Source organism: Carassius carassius, chromosome 29 (genome assembly GCF_963082965.1).
Source record: "Carassius carassius chromosome 29, fCarCar2.1, whole genome shotgun sequence".
Classification (NCBI taxonomy): domain Eukaryota; kingdom Metazoa; phylum Chordata; class Actinopteri; order Cypriniformes; family Cyprinidae; genus Carassius; species Carassius carassius.
This window is the reverse complement of record NC_081783.1, coordinates 16992065-17012209: the sequence shown is the minus strand read 5'-3', so window position 1 is coordinate 17012209 and position 20145 is coordinate 16992065. Positions and strand designations below refer to the sequence as shown.

The window sequence follows — 20145 nt, the reverse complement described above, 5'->3', positions numbered from 1 at the left end:
TTGCAGCCATCCGACACTGTCATTACTGAAAATCGAGAATATGTCCTTTAAGACTTGAAAAAGTTTATAATAGTCATGTATCACCTTCTGTGAATAAGTGGAAATAAAATAAATAGTTGAATCATTTTTAAATCAAGAAAACGTGCATGCAACACATTTCACTTCTGAAATGTAACAGATTTCCATATGAAACAATATTGTTAAACAGACAGTTTTTAAATTTAATGAAGTTGTGAAATAAAAATTTTCTTTGGAGTAACTTGTGATGAAACATTCACAATAAGGGACCAATGTTATTTTAGTATAGGATTTATGTGGGTCTTAATTCACCTCCCACAAATTAAGGTCTAAAAAAGGTCTTAAATCTGAGCAGAAAGTCCTAAATTTAATGTCATGGCATTAAATGTTGCATGCACTGCAAATTGTGTTTTCCAATACAAATATCTAAACATCAAGATACATTTACTTGATGCAAATTGAACATATTAAGTCTTGTTTTCTGAAACATAAAAAAGTGAGTTATGCAAAAAAACAATAACAAATATGGGTTATGAAAACCTTTGAATTATCTCATAAATTATCTCAAAGTTTCTAGTTCTAAAGTTTTCTCTTAGTTCTAAAGTTTTTTTTTGAGTTTAAATTATTTTATTTTAATATAAGTATTTTATTTTATTTCAGCTTTTTTTTTTTTAGTTTATAATTTTAGTTTTAGTTAGCAATAACCACTGCCAGGGATAATTGAGTACACAAATTGAGTAATATTTGATATCACGTTATCTTTAAAGTAATTACTCAAAATGTAAATTTTTTGTATCACGAATCTTAATCTATAATATGAATGTTAATCAAAACAACAAAGAGGGAAAGCTTTATATGTTATGGGCTAGCAAAACAAAATCAAGCATAATTTTTCCATCCATTTTTTCCAAAAGCACTATTTCGGATTTAGTACCTCAGCAGTAGACATTTACAGGAGCCAGTCACCTTTAGGATTAGAGAGATGGCGGCTAATGACAGGAAGCGAGGTCACGTCCGGTAGGATGCTCTGCAGTCTACTGTAGTGACTCCCCCGGGAGGCCAAGAGCCAGTGAGGATGTGTCCACTGCAGGAGGGAGAGGTGGGCCGCAGCTCAAGGACACATGCTGTAGGGTGTGTGTGTGTGTGTGTGTTTGTTTGAGGCCTCATCATCAAAGATCTTGTGTACCTCAGCAGCCTTAAAACACAAAAGCTCACCATATTTTCCTCCGTATTGCATGGAATTATATTTTGGTCCCTAGAGTTTAGGTGTTTTCTGTGCAATATCTGTATTTTGGCTCATGACATTTCTCAACATTATGAAAATGAAGGCGATCCAGGCTTCTGAACAGCTGTTCCGTGTCTGTGAGCTCAGACATCAGCGAGTTCGATTTCTGGCTCCCTCACAAGAGTCTAAATAGCCTGATTTGCTTGAGCAAATGTCAAGCTATTTTTCTTTGTGTTCCCAAGCCATATATCCAAATATTGAGTAAGCCACCTAATCTATCCCACTGTGCTGTGCTGTAGTGAGAATGTCTGCCATAAATGTCACTTCGTTTTTTTTTTCCACTGACATTGACAGGTCTGCCTAGGTCTGCCACTGAAATTGAGTTAATGTCCCCTGCCTTTTTGCAGTACTTGCATGTTCACTATCAGAGAAAGATCTGCAAAAAATAATGGTACCTTTAAGGGGTACAGCAGCTTGTCACAGGTCATCAGTTCCCTGAAAGGGATATCTTGGTATATTATATGTTAGTATCTTAACTGCAGTGCTGTGCTGCTGACCGCAAGACCCTACAGCGGACAGTGAACAGCTGCAAAGATCATCGGTGCTTCTCTCCCCTCCATTCTGGACATTGTATTTGTACAATGCTTTAGTAAAGCTACCAGTATCATGAAAGACCCCACCCGTCCCTCCCACAGTCTCTTTCAGCTCTTGACTGTCATCAGGAAGACAGTACTGTAGCATCAGAGCACACTCTACAAGACTGCTCAACAGCTTTTTCCCCAAGGCTGTGAGAGCCCTGAATCACCTCAACCCCCTCTGAAATCTCATCCACAACCCTAGCTCCTGAAACCAGGATCCTCTCTCCCCCATCCCACCACACCACATAAAAACTGTTGAAAACCTCAAGAACACTGTGCAATTCTGAGTGTGCTACACACAGGTGAGTGGGCTGGACAAAAACCACCTGTAGAAAAGCACTCTCTTTCCTCTCTATAAGCACCAAACACTTTCTTATAAACACTCCATGTTTCAAGGAAAACATTGCACAATTCTGAGTGTGCTACACATTGGTGAGTGGGCTAGATAAACCACCTGTAGAAACACACACTCACACTTAGTCACAAATGTTTACTTGTGAATGTACCAGAAATCACATTGAACTACTTGCTTCTTAACCTTAAATACCAATTTTTCACAATATCATGTACAGTTATTATGTAAAGTACTTGTTTAGTCTGTCTTAGGTTATGTGTATGTATAGTCAGTTATTTATAGTATACGTGTAGTTAGACTACCGCTTCAGAAAGTTAGCTATGTAGGTCTAAAAATTGTTCTTACGTCTAGTGTTGTATGTTTATTTTTATGTTTATTTATGTAGCACAGTGCTCCTGCGAGACACGACATTTCGCTCCACTGTATGTTCACACATGTAGCGGAATGAAAATAAAGCTCGGCTTGACCTGACTTGACTTGACTTAAAAGGATAGTTCACCCAAAAATGAAAATTCTGTCATTAATTACTCACCCTTATTTTTTTTAGTTTTCTTTGCACACAAAAAGTATTCTCATAGCTTAATAAAATTACAGTTGAACCACTGATGTCACGTGGATTATTTTATCGATGTCCTTACCATGTGTCAGGGTCTGGGAACATTTCAGTGGCATTGCTGTCTATGCAGGGTCAGAAAGCTCTTGGATTTTATCAAAAATGTCTTAATTTGTATTCTGAAGATGAACAAAGGTCTTATGGAAAGACAGCAGAGACCAGGACAACTACAGGCCCCAGATACAGATCCCCTGTAAAGACCTTGTCTCAGAGGACCACCAGGACAAGACCACAGGAAACAGATGATTCTTCTGCACAATCTGACTTTGCTGCAGCCTGGAATTGAACTACTGGTTTCGTCTGGTCAGAGGAGAACTGGCCCCCCAACTGAGCCTGGTTTCTCCCAAGGTTTTTTTCTCCATTCTGTCACCAATGGAGTTTCGGTTCCTTGCCGCTGTCGCCTCTGGCTTGCTTAGTTGGGGTCACTTCATCTACAGCGATATCGTTGACTTGATTGCAAATAAATGCACAGACACTATTTAACTGAACAGAGATGACATCACTGAATTCAATCATGAACTGCCTTTAACTATCATTTTTTTATTATTGACACACTGTTTTCCTAATGAATGTTGTTCAGTTGCTTTGACACAATGTATTTTGTTTAAAGCGCTATATAAATAAAGGTGACTTGACTTGACTTGACTTATGGGTTTGGAAAGCACGAGGATGAGTACTTAATGACAGAATTTTCATTTTTGGGTGAACTATTCCTTTAAACTGGGCAGGAAATTAAATGAAACACTTCACATTTAAGAATACTTCATGCAAATTTTCTGGAGCATAGACAGGAGTTTTTCCTGTGTGTGAGAATTATAATGATGTTTTTTGCAGCTTAGTGAATGAAGATCGGCTCAAGAGCACGTCTCACTTACCCAGAATGCCTTGGACGAACTGGTTTGGTTCCAGAACACACCTGTAACCACTAATTCACCAGCCTACTGAAGTGTTTGTAGAATTAATTGCCAACCTGCACATCAAGCTGCCGAAAGACCACAGTGCTGCCCTTCAAGAGTGAGAAAATGGGAAGGAGAGGGCAAAAAGCCTGACTTCTCCTCCCCTGTTTCTGTGCTTTCACAATCTGCTATGTGATTCAGAACGTGTTCCCGTGAAATCACTCATTAAAGATGGGCACACACAACAAGACAGCCCGGCTGGGATTTGTCAGTGCATCTCTTCACTACATCAAAACAATTTGCTTTGGGTCTTTGAAAGCTCAAGCTATGCTCACATTAAAAGTTAAAAGTTGAATTCTGGATGTTATTTAGCTGGATTCCATTGTGAATCAACTTGATTCATTCCATTAAGTCACAATCCAATTCCAATGTGCTTCTCAATGCATCTGATGCATCTACATCAGTGTAAATGCATTGTTTAACAGTATACATGCGGCTGTGGTTTCCTTGATCCGATCACAGTGCATTTAAACTTAGATTTTGAAGTGGTCAAATGCTACCTGATTCAAAACTGATCAACCAAAATTGTTTGTTAGATTGTTGTTAGATGTAAAGGGACCTCTATAGAATGTAAATGTGTGGTAGGAAAGGGAAAACCACTCTTTGAATGCATATAATTGAATATGTATATCGAGTGCTTGTAATAATTTCCTATTGTGCTTTATATTTGATTTTAATTCCATAAGCAGACACATGCACTCTTTGTATGTTTAATAATGCTACACTGTAAATATTTGTCATAAACATGTGCTGCATATAAAACAAATTCAGAAAGCAAATCTTCATAATCATGTCTACTTGCTTTCATATTTTATGTGTGTTCCGACACTCATGGAAGAAAATGGATGGTGCTCTACAGATCACATAATTCAGTGGAGAAATATTACAAATGTTATTCTGTATAAAGAACATGTGAGAATAAATCTGTTCTGAAATACCAACGATAACAAGAAGTAACCTTCCACTCTTCTCTTATCCGTTATGATCTTCTTGTCTACATGTTTGTTTACACTGATTTTCGAAACAGCGCCACCACTCTTAACACTTTTTGTGCAGCAGCTGCTGCTCCAGTCACGTGCTCCTAGCTCAAATCTTATTGGATGGCCCATGTTTTCGCTTTGCGTAACTGAAAAGATTTGTCAAACTGGTGCTGGAAAATAAAAAAAAACGTACTCGGTTACTAACGTAACCTCGGTTCCCTGAGATGAGGGAACGAGTACTGCGTAAGCTAGCTTACGCTATGGGAAAAGGTCCCCTTTTCTCGAGAATATGAAGCCAAAAATTATCCTTAATTTTTAATAATGTAAAACGCAGTGCTGCAGCACAGCAGACCTAAGCGAAGCGGCTCGCGCGCTTATTGGCTGTGCTGTGGCAACTGCAGCAACCTATGGTGAGGCGGCGGAGAGGAACGAACCAATGGGGGCGCTTCGCGCCCATTGGACGTCAGAGCGCGCCAAAATAGGCGTGGCTGGAACTATATAAGCCGCCGCTTTGCCATAGGGATCAGGTTTTAAATCGACTGAAGCGATCACCCGATCCGAGCACATAGCACGGCAGGTTACGCAGTACTCGTTCCCTCATCTCAGGGAACCGAGGTTACGTTAGTAACCGAGTACGTTCCCTTTCGAGAGTACTCTCGTACTGCGTAAGCTAGCTTACGCTATGGGAACACAATGTAAAACGCCGTGCGTGCTCGGGAACTTCGACCTGTCACAGCCCGAGGCGAGAGCCCGGGGCTTTATAGCAGGAGAAATCCCAGTCCCAACAGCCAACCTTAGTGAGCTTTATATAGGGAACGAAAAAAGGGGGACGTGATAAGGCTTAGCACGTCTATATAGAAAGTACCCTGGCCTGCAGGGCAGGGACATGCAGATTATAGAATCTAATAAATGTGGACGGAGAGGCCCAGCCTGCCGCCGCACAGATATCATCCAGTGGTATCCCGCAGGACCACGCCCATGATGAGGCCATACCTCGGGTGGAATGGGCTCTGATGCCGAACGGGCAGCGAAGGCCCTTAGATTTGTAAGCCAGCGAGATAGTGTCTACTATCCATCGTGATAGGCTTTGCTTCGTGGTGGCGAGACCTCGGGTGCGCCCACCAAAGCATATGAAGAGCTGGTCCGACCTCCTGAATAAGGCGGAGCGCGCAATATAGGTTTTGAGAGCCCTGACGGGGCAGATGAAGCTCGTGTTGCTTTCGTCGCTTTGCGAGGAAAGGGCTGACAGCGAGATTACCTGTGCTCTGAACGGTGTTGAGAGCACCTTGGGGACATAGCCGTGTCTTGGTCTGAGAATGACTCTGGAGTCATTAGGCACAAATTCGAGACAGTCAGCGCTTACAGATAGCGCATGTAAATCTCCCACTCGCTTGACTGAGGCCAGAGCCAGTAGAAAAGCGGTTTTGAACGAAAGAAGCTTCATGTCGACAGACTGAAGCGGTTCAAAAGGGGGGCCCTTTAAGGCCTCTAGGACCGTAGACAGGCCCCAGGAAGGGATTGAAGGGGGTCGGGGAGGGTTCATCCGACGAGCTCCCTTAAGGAAACGAATGACCAGTTCGTTTTTTCCCAGTGATAGGCCGGCCACCGGAGCATGAGAAGCTGCAATGGCTGCCACATACACTTTGAGAGTAGACGGGGATCTGCCCGCATCTAAACGCTCCTGTAGGAAGGAGAGTATCTCCGTCACGTCACATAAGTGAGGGTCTAGGTTGAGGGCGCTCTGGCTTCCGTAATGGTCTTTAACACTCCCTCAGGGAGGTTCCCGGGTACCCGTTGAGGGGCCATACATGAAGGGCCCAAAGTTCGGGGTGGGGATGCCAGAGCGCACCCTTCAGCTGCGTGAGGAGATCTTTCCGCAGCGGTATTGGCCATGGGGCTGTACTGGACAGCTGCATCAGCTCGGAGAACCAAGGTTGGGTCGTCCAGAGTGGGGCTACTAGCAGCATAGCACATCTGTTCTTCCTGACCCGATCGATGACCTGCGGTAGCATCGCGACCGGTGGGAAGGCATAAAGCGGGCGTCTGGGCCAATCGAGGGCCAGCGCGTCCCTGCTCTTTGAAAAATATATTGGGCAATGAGCGTTGTCTTCTGAGGCGAAGAGGTCGACCTCTGCCCTGCCGAAGATGCTCCACATCAACTGAACCGTTTGTGGGTGAAGAGACCACTCCCCAGGGGGAACATTCGCCCTGGAAAGCATGTCCGGGCCCCGGTTCAGGATGCCAGGTACATGCGCTGCCTTTAGCGAGCGCAGGTTGTAATGTGCCCATGTCAGAAGACGTTCGGTCAGGGTGTGCAAGGTTTTTGACCAGACACCACCCTGGCGATTTATGTAGGCCACCACTGACATGTTGTCTGATCTGACCAGAACGTGGTGGCCCTTTAAAAATGGGAGGAAAGCTTTCAGGGATAGTTCGACCGCTATCATCTCCAGACAGTTTATGTGTAACAGTCGCTCCGGGCTCGACCAGAGGCCGGAGGCAGACCTGCCCTCGTACAGGGCGCCCCAACCGAGGTTGGATGCATCTGTCGAGACTACTTTCCATTTCGAGACAGCGCCCGTGCTTAAGCCTAACTGATACCAGTTGGCTATTTTCCAAGGGGCCAGAGCTGTGATGCAGCCGTGGGTCACCTTGATGGTTGGAACACGGTCTCTCAGCCAGCGTTGTAGTGGGCGCATGCGCAGCAGGCCCAGTTTGAGAACCGCAGAGGCTGATGCCATCAGACCTAGCATTTCTTGAAATCGTTTGAGCGGGTAAAGAGACCCGGCTTTGAACGACACGGCTAGATGCTGAATAGTGAGAGCGCGCTGTGACGTCAGACGCGCTGTACATGTCACAGAGTCTATGTCTATCCCCAAAAAGGAAATCCTCTGGCTGGGAGACAGAGCGCTCTTGACAGTGTTGATCGTGAGACCCCAGGCATTCTAAATGGCTGATGATCCAGGATCTGTGTGTCGTCAGTAGTTCCTCGGAATGGGCTAAAACTAGCCAGTCGTCGAGGTAGTTCAATACTCGCACTCCCCGCATTCTCAGGGGTGCGAGAGCGGCATCCATGCACCGTGTAAACGTACGGGGCGCTACGGAGAGGCCGAATGAAAGAACCATGTACTGATAAGTCTGCCCCTCGAAGGCGAATCTCAAGAATGGCCTGTGATGAGGTGCTATTTGAATGTGAAAGTAAGCGTCTTTCAGATCCACTGAGAAAAACCAATCCCTCGGGCGAATTTGCGCGAGTATTTGTTTGGTAGTTAACATTTTGAACGATCGCGTCATAAGCGCTTTGTTCAAACGTCTGAGATCTAGGATGGGTCTGAGACCGCCATCCTTTTTTGGTACGAGGAAGTAGCAGCTGTAAAAGCCTGACTCGCGCTGCGCAGGGGGGACAGTTTCTATCGCCCCTTTTGCAAGAAGGTTTATCAGTTCGGCGCGAAGGACGTGTGTCCTTGCCATGCTTCGGCCGATCGCTTGTGCTGTGGTCTTTGTCGCACGCAGGGCTAGATCAGTAGCGCTGCGGAGATCTTTAAAATCATAGGTATCTGGGGCAGACTCGTCCAGGTTACGGAGAAGTCTGGCCTGAAAAACCTGAAGCACAGCCATGGTGTGTAGAGCCGAAGCAGCTTGACCAGCGGAGGTGTATGCTCGGCCAGCGAGAGCTGAGGTGGTGCGGCACGGTTTGGATGGATGCACGGGCTTCGACCGCCATCCTGCGGCTGAGGGCGGGCAGAGGTGTGCAGCAATTGCCTCCTCGAGAGGGGGGAGGCTCTCGTAACCGTGGTCTCGGGCGCCGTCGACAGAGGAGAGCGCTGACGAGACAGAAGTTTTCAAACGTGCGGAGAATGGGGCTTTCCACGACTTCGTGAGTTCATCGTGAACTTCTGGGAAGAAGGGGGCGTTTCTTTGCGGAGGGGCCAAAGGGCGCCCCTGCAAGAACCATTCGTCCAGCCTGCTTTTAGCGGGCTCGTCTGGAGGAGACCAGTCGAGCTGAAGGTCGCTGACAGCCCTTGTAAGCACGCGAGTAAGCTCCGCGTCGATATCAGCGCGTTGTCCGGTGCAGCTGGGGGCTGTAGAGGGGGGGGGGTCCGCAATGGAGCCCGACCATTCCTCACTACTGGACGCGGCGAGAGAAAGGCTGTCGTGTCTGTCTTCTTCCGCCTCAGGCGCTCCGAAGGAGAAGGGGGCGCTGGTGAGCAGAGACTGGCGCTGCTCGTCCACGAAGAGGACAGGCGAAGGAGAGAGAGCGGGCGAGGCACGCGGGGAGTGTTCCGGCGTGAGCTCGCGTGTAGCAGTGTGCTCAGGCATTCTCTGATCGCGGCGTTTCTTACGCGGCACTTGAGAGAGAAGAGGCGGAGCGGGTGGAGCGTCGTGGCTGGTTTGAGCTAATCGAGCCCGCAGGGTCGATATAGCCATGTTGTCGCAATCAGGGCAGCCGCCCTTGGAGAGTGCATTCTCAGCATGCTCGCAGCCCAGGCAGGAGACACAGAGGATGTGGCGGTCCTTGCTGGGCAGAGGGCCTCGGCAGGAAGCGCAGGCCCGAGGCATTCGAAACAACGCCTCGAAATTTGCTCTTTTGCGAAAAAGTGTGATGCAGCGGCAAACACACTTAGCTTTTTAAAGGATATAGTCACGCCGGATGGCGCAGCAGGAAGTGAATGCTGAAGGCGGCGTCGGGATGAAGCACGAGCCGACGTCCTCAGATCTGCGTTGCAGTGCTATCCCGCTGAGAGGCTTTTCGACGGCGTGTAGAGGCTTCTCCGGAGAAGACAGCGAAGTGCAGGTGAGATCGCTGAAGGAGATGAAATCTGATCCCTATGGCAAAGCGGCGGCTTATATAGTTCCAGCCACGCCTATTTTGGTGCGCTCTGACGTCCAATGGGCACGAAGCGCCCCCATTGGTTCGTTCCTCTCCGCCGCCTCACCATAGGTTGCTGCAGTTGCCACAGCACAGCCAATAAGTGCGCGAGCCGCTTCGCTTAGGTCTGCTGTGCTGCAGCACTGCGTTTTACATTATTAAAAATTAAGGATAATTTTTGGCTTCATATTCTCGAGAAAAGGGGACCTTTTCCCATAGCGTAAGCTAGCTTACGCAGTACGAGAGTACTCTCGAAAGGGAACATCTTTTTTTCTGTGCAAGAATGTTCGCAGTCTATGTGGAAGCATCCATAGATATTTATCATTTTATTCCATTGCGTCATCACATCCGATATTCATTTTGCTTTTTCGAGCTCAGTGTGGCAAGGCCTTAACAGAGGAAGTATTAGGTTTCAGTGTATTATTATGTTAACTTTTTTCTGAATGTTATTTACTGTAATCTGAAACTGGACATTTAAGGCGTTTTCACACTGAGTGCGAAAAAATGAAATGAATATCAGATGCGATGACGTGCTGGAATAAAATGCATTTCTATGGATGCTTCCACGTAGACTGCAAACATATGCGCACCGAAAATGTGAATGTTTTTTTTTTCTCAAACCAGTCTGACTAATCTTTTCAGTTTCAATGAGATTTTAGTTAGGATCATGTGACCAGAGCAGCTGCTGTTGAATTAGCAGAAAGCGAATGAATTGTAATTATAAGAATGGCCCATGTTTTGTGCATGTGGTATACGACACTTCTCGTTCTTTATTCTGTTGTTTTTTTACACATGCATTGCTGTACATCAAAACTTTCCTCTCTTATAAATCTGAGGTGTTTCTTCATAGTCTGCAACACAATTAGATCCTATTCTGCTTTTCCTTGGGGAATTTTTTAAGTTTATTTTTGGTACATGAAATCAAAAAGAAAAGACATCAACTATTTAAATCCTAAATGCCTTCTGCATTTCTACTCACCTCCCCCAGACAGGAAGGAAATGCAGGAATCTGCGTGCTTTCCCACCATTCACACTACTCAGACAGGAAGTGATGTCACAGAGGTACATACCGATCGTGCAGTGCTCACTGACACACGACCAGCCCATTAGTCATGTCTATTTTGTGACTAGTTAGAATAACCGTTATTTTTAATGACTCACTGATTTGAAAAACTGAAAACTTTAGGTAAATGGTATGACTAGGCACAGATAAAATCTGCTGATACATGTTCTGTGTGGGTTTTGAGATAAAATCTCAGAACATGTTAAAATGTGTTAAACTGAAGAACCCGAGGGTGCTGCATTCTCTGGCATGCATATACTTTCCAAATCTGCCGAGTAGGGTGTACATTTCTTGTGGACCTGGAAATGACTCAAACAGATCACTGAATTATTTTTCACATCTTTGAAATCTGATTTCATAAAGTGAATTAGACCTATCAGACAATGTGAAGATAACTTGTGAGTTAGTTTCAATTCGGACCAGCACAATGTGCCCTTCAAGTGGAGTTGGAAGTGTAATAATGTGGAAATGTTGTAAGTCTGACTCGGAGGTACGAGTTTCACTAGTGCACTTGAAGACAGAGTCCCAGATTTTATTTTATTAATCATTCTTCTCTTTGTTTGTGGTATAGGTTCCTGTAGCGCACTGCTTTGGTCCCGCCGGTCAGAAGAAGAGGTTCTGCTGTGTTTGCCGGAAACATCTGGAAGGCAGTTCAGCTCTGCGCTGTGAAGGTGTGTGTGTGTGTGTGCGTGTGTGTGTGTACTTGTTTATGCTACATTGTGGCAATGTCCCCATAAGGATAGTAAAACCTGAAATTTTTGTAATTGTAGGGACTGGCCTGCCGTCCCTACGAGGGAAAATAAATTATTAAAAATAGTAAATGATGTTTATCTGAAAGTGTAACAGTGCAAATATGTTTTCTGTAAAGGGGAAGGGGCAGTATAAAAGTAATAGAAGTCTATGGAAAATCCCCACAATTCACAGAAACAAACGTGTGTGTGTGTTTCAACAGTATGATAGCATCAGGATGTTTTCACCATATTAATGATTTTTAACTCCTAATATAAGGGCATTTTTCACGTCATGAGCTGACTTTGCCACAAACAGAATTCCAAACAATAGTGGCGATCAGTGACTTTATTTTAACCGGGTATGCCGAGTACTAAGATTAAGGTGTCAATTTAAAAGTATGCACATTTCCTACCTCATTAAATAAAATACCCCTCCAATCCTTTTTCTCTCATTTCAGGTTCATCCATAGTTATTAGAATGCCAGAATAACAACAATCTACTTTTCCAAGTAAAACTGCCGAACAATGTTTACACGTAGTAACGTTATGATCAGAGGTGGGGAGATGTTTCTGCATCAACCAAATTTTTTTTTTGTTTGTTTTTCCAGTGAATAGGAGTTCCTCTAAAACTCCCACTTGGAAGACACTACTCCAATACCATAGAAATACCATAGATAATATCTAACAAAGGTAGCCCTTAAAATAAAATCTTCAGAATGTTCAACATTGTCTAATACCAAAAATGTAAGAAGTTTTTAGTGGACTTTCAGAATTTGCTTTACTTGAGAAAGGTTAGGATTAGGGTTAATATACAATTATGATCTTCAGCTGGCTGGACTGATCTAAGTGTTTATATAGGGGAGGGGGAACGGAAAAATTTGTTTTATTTGTTGACTGTTTATTAAGTATAATGCATATATAGTTTGAATCAAGATTTGTGCGAAAATAACCTTACCTTTTTGTAGAAGGCTAAAAAAAAATGTATTACCTTGAAATGGATTCTCTCTTGTGGGCGGAGCCTACACTATAAAAGAGCTGTTTTATAATATTTCTCATTTGAAGGGAAAGTTAACGAGGACAGTTGATAGTGCAAACCATGTCAGTTATTTGAAAACCTTTTCTTAGAAGGAAGCTCAGCCTAGAGCTGGTAGAAAGTATATCTTATAGTAGCAAAAGCAGTCTGTTAATTACAAGGGTCAGAAAAGGTGTGGATAATGTTTGTGTTAAATTAAAGTAGAATCTCGATTCGAAGTGGTCTTTTGGGAAATGAACCAAAATAGAAAGGTGTAGGTGTGGCATACTGAAAGTCTGTCAGATTCTGTTGGTCAGATATTATTCTTTGCTAATACACATTAAGATTGTTTGCTGTGCAATCTGGTTTGTTTGGCTGGTTTTAGAGGTGTTTTACACAGTTGCGGGGCCAGTAACCCAAGCTTAAACAAGCATAATGGACGAAACTAGGAAGATTTAAGCAGGGTTTAAAAAAAAAATGCTCAACAGCATTTCCACCTTATTTTAATAATCGGATTGTTTCCTCTAAAACCTTTATTCCCCCAAACCCTCTTGTTTTTTTCTTCTTATTTTTATTCTGTTATTGCTCATTTGTCTGTGCTGGTCGTCCCTGTTTGGAAAGCATTTGTTGCCATGGAAATGGCAGAATGGCCTTTTGCAGTGGGCTGAATTCTAAGAACCGAGCTGAAAGAAAAACACTGCACTTCAACTCTCTCTTTCATTTCTCTTCCCCTCTCTCTATGCTTACAAAAGGCACAAATGAAGCTCAGAAGAAAAGTCGGTCTTTAATTCCCACACCTACTCAAACATTTGTTACACTAATGTGAATTAAATGACTTTTTGTATCATCTCGCAGGCAGTACTAGTTCATCACATTTACACTGCCCTGTGGAAATAAAAAATCATTTACGAACTGTTATGCATCAGATGATGTCTGCTTAGTGGATAAATCACATAAAGACAGTAACCTCACCTCACATGTTTTTCAGTGTGTGAGCTGCATGTGCACAGCGACTGTGCCCCGTTCAGCGTTAGCGACTGTCGTTTCTGCCACCAAGATGGAGGGCAAGACATTGTGAGTATGAGAACCATGACTACACCATCTACTGATGTATCAACCTTGACATTTAAAGACCGTAGACCAGAGAATGAAACCATGGGTGACCTCCACACATATATTAGAGCTTGCTTTAAATGAAAGTTTTACTTCATTTATCAAAAAAGTCATTGGTGTATAATCCAAAATTATTTCTGGCATTTTGGCATAATAATCTGGATTGGATTTTTCTATACTTCAGAAACAGTCCCACAGCAAAGGATGCTAATAGGGATTAGAAATGAAGGAATGAAGAAAAGACAGGAAATAAAATTGTATTCCCACTAGAGTAAGCAGGTTGTGACATTGATTGGAGAGAGAAACTAGAAACTCCAAGTGTACCCTAGTGAAATAATACATAGGATTTTGTTTATTAAAATTGGTGACTAGATTGCAAGTTCGCAATCAGTGTTCTTTTGCATTTTCACTTTACAAGAAGCAGAATAAAAACCGAGCACCCACCGCACAGTGACTGATTTAATGAAAAGAGCTTTTGCCACTGAAGTTGTGCTATAAATGTCACAAATACAAATCCTTTTACTGATTTTACTGACAGAAAAAGATAGAATTCATTGGAAAATCTATCTGATGAATAATAATTATTTATAGTGCATCCTCTTAGGAATATGCTAGCTGTGTAAAGGTGTTATATTTTATATAACAGGGGCATAAAAGTTCCTTACGTAAATTTAGCTCATGTTCTATTTTTTTCATGTAAATTCATTGTGTTGATCAAACAGAAAGATGCTTAAAGTGACTTCTATGTAAGCGCTGCTTTAAATATTGCTATATACCTTTTTGTTCACAAATTACACTAATGCAACTGTACTTTTACACAGGCGATGTAAAAGTATGAATTTCTACATTCCAAAATCTCCTCAATTTCTAAATGTAAATATTTTTGTCCTTGGCTGGGGAAAAGTCATTAGATTATTCAAACAACACTTTTGAAGACTGTTGATATTGTTCCCTAGCACTCAAAATAATTTGCCTTACCAGAACATGATTTTGTCTTAATTCGATTTACTTATAAATAGAATTATATAATTGGATCATTTCTAATTCTGGATCAAACTATCCTACTCCTAAAATTGACAGGAAATGATAGATCGATAAGAATGTTGTTTAACGATAGGATAAAGCGTAACACGGATGTTGATCCAGGAGCCTGTCCTGGGTAAATCACATTCCCTAGCTTTATTAATGCTTTAGATTGTGTTATTGGCCACATGGTTTTTCCTAACCCATCATCCCCTGCTGCTCTGATAGGACACGTACCAGCACCACTGGCGGGAGGGGAACATGTCCTCAGGTGCCCGCTGTGAGGTCTGTCGTCGCACATGCAGTTCTTCCGATGTCCTGGCTGGCATGAGATGTGAATGGTGTGGCATTACGGTAAGTGTGTGAGTTATTATTATTATTATTATTTTTTAAGTCCACCCAACCCACACTTGTCTTATCATTCAGCGCTTTCAGTTTACCTGTTGTCAGCTGGATTCATCACACAAACGGCTTCATTATTTAGTTATAGGAGGGCTCTCAGGCTGTCGTGTCTCACAATGAATCAATTTATTATTTAACAGGTGCAATGTAGGATGCAGCTCCTGTCAGCATTTACAAAATTGTACTCTGCTGAAGTTGAATAAAGGCAGGCTTGCTGTGTTTTTGTATTCCTTTGTCATCTTGGCAGTGGAAATTTCTTTTATTGCCTGAACTTGTTTTCTTTGTTTCAATGTACTGTAGTAGCTACATTAATATCAACTTCAAACCATGACTATAGCCTGAAATGAAAAATATTTATTCCAAGACAGTTGAACTTGAATATACACATCCAAAAATTTGGAGGTTTTTCTTTGTTTTTGACAAGTCTCTTAATGCAGAGATGCATTTTAGCGAAAATAAAGTAAAGAATATAGTAATATTGTGGGAATTTTATTACAATTTAAATTAACTTTTTTTGTAAGGTTAATATGCCTAAAAGCTGAATTAGGAGTAGTCAGTTCTCCAGTCTTCAGCAGCACATGATCCAGTTGTTGCTCAAGAAACATTTTTTTATTATCAATGTTAAAACAGTTCAAAACAGTCTTTTGGAATTTTTAATAGTAGTATTTTGTTTGACTTAAAAATTATTTTTACTTAAAAATAGTAGTATTGTGTTTGTCCTCATGATGTCTGTTTCTAAATCAGTTGTCAAGACATTCATTTTACATTCTGTATTTTTGGTATTAACTGGATGTCTGTGTTGCAAATCACTCACTTTACAAGTTTCCATTTCACCAACGATGCTTACTTAGAAGTCACCTGCCTATGTAGGCAGTGAGGCAGGTTTTGAAACCAATGTGTCAATGGTATTACAGCATGGGGCTCCACTGACTCACTCTCCACTTTTTAATGCATTATGTTTTATTTAGCTCTGGGTGATAAAAAAACTCTCCTCTACTGCACTCATACTATAAGACCATGTCCCTCTGAACAATGCAATGCATTTTATCCCCTCCCTAGCACTAGTTTTTCTGCATGTTGGTTAGTAGATGATGTAAGCACTAGTGCCTGAGCAAAAGGTTTTTCAAGGACAGAAACTGCAGGGTACATATTTGTAATGGCTATTTGCAACACAAATACTTTGAAAGCACAAACGTCTAGGATTTAGAGGGATTTGAGAACAAAGACATGCAGTAAGGCCTTACACACACACACTCACTCAATGTAGCTGTAGTTTTATTTGAGTCGAGTTGGTGTGTTGTCTTGTGGCTGAGCATCAATACTGGTAACCAAAAGGTTGTTGGTTAAAACCCTGCAAAGGTCAGTCCGTGAATAGTAGACCATTGTGCTCTCTAACAAACACTTATCCTCTGATTAATACAGCAGACTTATTACACGGCCAATCCTCCTATATATTGCTTTGTATTTAATTAATGTAGAACCACTTGATTTTATAATAAAAACTGCAGTTGTCTTTAAGCTGTACTGTAGCTCGTAATCTCTTGGCTGGACCACTTATCTGTGTTTATATGTTTGCAGGCACATGCGTCATGTTACATAATCCTCCCCCCAGAGTGCAGCATGGGACGGTTGCAGAACATGATTCTTCACCCCAGCTGTGTGTGGATCTGCTCACGGAACTTCAGCAAGATGCACTGTTACAGAATCTCAGAAAATTCCCAGCACAGCGAGATGGGTAAAGTCTGGACATGTTCATACTGTCACTGAAATTTGAGGGAACGCCTTAAACTTACAGGAGTGTTCAGGTTTACAGCAAGTTCTGTGGACAGCATGATTGGCACGCGGTTGATTAGCACAGACAATAATTTTTGCTCATACATCAGGCTTGTAAAGTAAAATTGCGTTTATAGTAATGCACTTAATATGTGACCCTGGACCACAAAACCAGTCATAAGTAGCACAGAGATATTTGCATTAGTAGCCAACAATGTATGTACATTGTATGGGTCCAAATTATTGATTTAGTATTTTATGCCAGAAACCATTAGGATATTAAATTAAAATCATGTTCCAAATTTCATAAATATATGAAAACTTAATTTTTTATTAGTAATATGCATTGCTAGGAATTAATTTGGACAACTTTAAAGGCTGTTTTCTCAATATTTTTATTTTGCACCCTCAGATTCCAATTCTTTTTTTTTTTTATCTCAGCCAAATATTGCCCTATCCTAACAAACCATACATCAATGGAAAGCTTATTTAATCAGTTTTCAGATGATGCACAAATCTGAATTTCAAAAAATTTACCCTTATAATTTTGTTGTCCAGTGTCATAAATAATTATAGGTTTGCAGTCTGTAATAAATAAATTAATACATGTATACGCCTTAATTTATTGTTAAAGAGTGTCATATTCACCTCTGATTATCAAATAGCAAGATCACATGTCTGTAAATGCTCAGAGAAGTGTATTGTCTCCAGATAACCTGGATGACGTCGATACTCCGAGTCCAGTAACTTCTAAGGAAACTCAGTCTACGGGATCACCTGACACGGGTACAAACCTGGGCAAAAATATCATGGATAATACTAATCACCCTCATGCCCAAATGAATCTCCTTTCTCTTGGCCTGCAGGTAAACAGACGCTGAAAGTGTTCGATGGCGACGATGCAGCTAAGCGGAATCAGTTTCGTTTGGTTTCAATCCCTCGAATAATCAAGAATGAGGAAGTAGTGGTGAGATGTTTTTTACCTATTCGAGTTTCACCTGAATTCAACTTTAACATTATATACCTCAGAATTTTTATTATAAATCCATGGTTGAATAACATGCAACCATTTTGTCAGTGTTATGCTGATTTCTATACTTCCTGTCCTGACAGGAAGCATCGCTCAGAGCGTTCTACATACCAGATGAACCGCAGGATTACGAGCTACAGAGTTACAGCCAACAGGGGCTGTTTAAAGATGACATCATCAACCGTAACGGCACGCCAGACAACAAGCCCATATTTAAAGATACCGTTTCTGATTCCTGGGTGCTCAGATCAAAACCTAAAGAAACGGAAGTGGTGAAGATTTATTCCAGCACGCGCAAGTAAGGTCTTCTTCTGCTTTTATTGCATATGTGTTGTTCTGTTTTGTGTTGTCCAGCTGTCTTAAATACATAGATTCATACGGAATATTACAGATTAAAATTATTATTCATTTATTTAATTAAACAATTCATTCAAATGGCTGATTGATTCACTGTCTTTATGAATGGGTGGTTGAATCACTGACTCACCCGATTTATTCAAAAACACAGATTCATTCAGTAACGAGAAACGGCTGTGTGATTCTCAAAGATGCGCAATACTTTATTTGCAACTATTTTCTCTGGGGAAAAAAAGCAAACAACAGACATGATTGTGTCTGAAATGTAACACACAATATTAACTTCTTGCTTATTGAACTGTTGTATAAAATCAATATTACATTTCCAATTGTGCTGATGTTCGAAGAAAACCATACTTTTTCTTGTGTGATATTGGCAAACTATATCAAACTATATAAATAAAACAAAAATGCATAGAACAGCATTTAGATCCCAATATCTTGAATTCTGGGGTCATTCTATTGCAGCTCGCACTTTGTTATTATGTGTAGGCGATACATATCGCACACTACTATTTAATAGTTACTTTATATAGCTAAACGGAACACGATGGAAAATTTATTTTACATACAAAACAGTGTTCTATAAATTTTAGATGCTAATATGTCGTAAAGATGTGCGGGTCTTGCGTAAAAAGAGTTCTAGTTTACAGTTTACTTATCTAAAGGTTTTATGGAACATCAGTCCTCTTGCTTCTCCAAACAAACCATAAATCATCGCAAGGAAATAGACAATAGCTGTGTCGTGTACCACTCAGCGAGTGTATATGAAACCCATCAAAACGCACATGGCCTGACTAATGACAAGCTTGCTGTTGTGTGTCTGGTTGCCACAGAGATGAAGTGACACAGCATCCATGGTTTACCTTACATGTTGTTGCCATGCCAGTAGGAAATGGATCACAAATGCTGATGGAACCTCGTCGCCTACAGAAACTCAGCAGGAAACCTTTAGAGTTCATGCAAAGTATAGAAGTGCCACTCGTGTGTTTGGTGTTTCCATTAAAACAGGCTTTTAGTTTTGTTAACGCACATCTGGAACTAATTAAGCATTTTATGTTTTATTAACCGTTTTGAATCAGGGAGGGATTGAGTCAGACTTAACACATGCTTCCAGTTAGCGCCACCGTCAAATGTTAATGTTCTTATGCAATATTTGACCACAGTAAATCAAAACATTGTCTGAAGTTTCAGTGGCAGACCATTGTATGATTTACGTAGTGCCAGACCACTGGTGAATCAAGGGATGGAACGTTTTTCAGTGCTTAACGTTTTCAAATGTTAGCATAATGAGGAGTTCTTTCACATGTGTTTCAGGGTTGAAGTCACCTCAGTCACTGCTGGGAAAAGCAGCACAGTAGACTCAATCTTAAAGGAAGTGCTCCCACGAATAGAAAAACAGGTAACTTGGAATTTAATTCTCAGAAACACAGCTTAGGTTTAACCCTATGTATTAGTATTGTACCTCAAAACATGTGGAAATCTGTATCAAAAACTAGCAAAATATTTTTTGCCTACCACAATGCTGTCACCTGTGATGCCGTTATATTGTAGTGCAAACATTTGCACAGTCAAATGCCACAATATATTTTTTTTTTTTAGAAAATGCAAAAATCTAGTTATCTGTACTTAATGCACAATTTGTATGTTGATCCACATGGTTTCTGCAAATGTCCATAGAATGAAAACCCTGCTGACTTCAACCTTGTAGAAGTTTTCATGAGCAGCAAACAAGGTAAGATCTCTTACATGGGTTGTGTATGTTCCAGTCTGGTTGATCAATTACCAAGCATGTAAATATTAATTAAGTGAAAAAAAAAAGATTTTCTAGACAATGTTTTAAAATTATGTGTTCCTATGCCTTCCATAAACCTACAAAATAAAACTAAATGAAAAGATTTCTGGTGCAAAGCAATTTTGGGGCCTCTGCTGTGATTGGCTAACAAATGTGTATGTTTGACAGCCTACATCCTTCATTCGTCTCTC

General features: G+C 41.5%; 1 protein-coding gene across 2 annotated transcripts in view; it reads left to right on the top strand.

The window, feature by feature from the left end:
* LOC132109757 (diacylglycerol kinase theta-like) overlaps positions 1-20145 on the top strand; it is a 43609-nt gene that overhangs the window by 8963 nt on the left and 14501 nt on the right. The window contains exons 1-10 of one of the 2 annotated variants that reach the window (XM_059516085.1): positions 10640-10717; positions 11290-11389; positions 13450-13535; positions 14826-14951; positions 16578-16734; positions 17484-17558; positions 17639-17739; positions 17886-18100; positions 19477-19561; positions 19840-19894. In XM_059516085.1, coding sequence (XP_059372068.1) covers positions 10655-10717; positions 11290-11389; positions 13450-13535; positions 14826-14951; positions 16578-16734; positions 17484-17558; positions 17639-17739; positions 17886-18100; positions 19477-19561; positions 19840-19894 — 1063 coding nt within the window. In that variant the 5' untranslated portion in view covers positions 10640-10654. Of the gene's footprint in view, positions 1-10639; positions 10718-11289; positions 11390-13449; positions 13536-14825; positions 14952-16577; positions 16735-17483; positions 17559-17638; positions 17740-17885; positions 18101-19476; positions 19562-19839; positions 19895-20145 lie in introns of those variants that run through there. The other variant, XM_059516084.1, reaches the window with a different exon arrangement.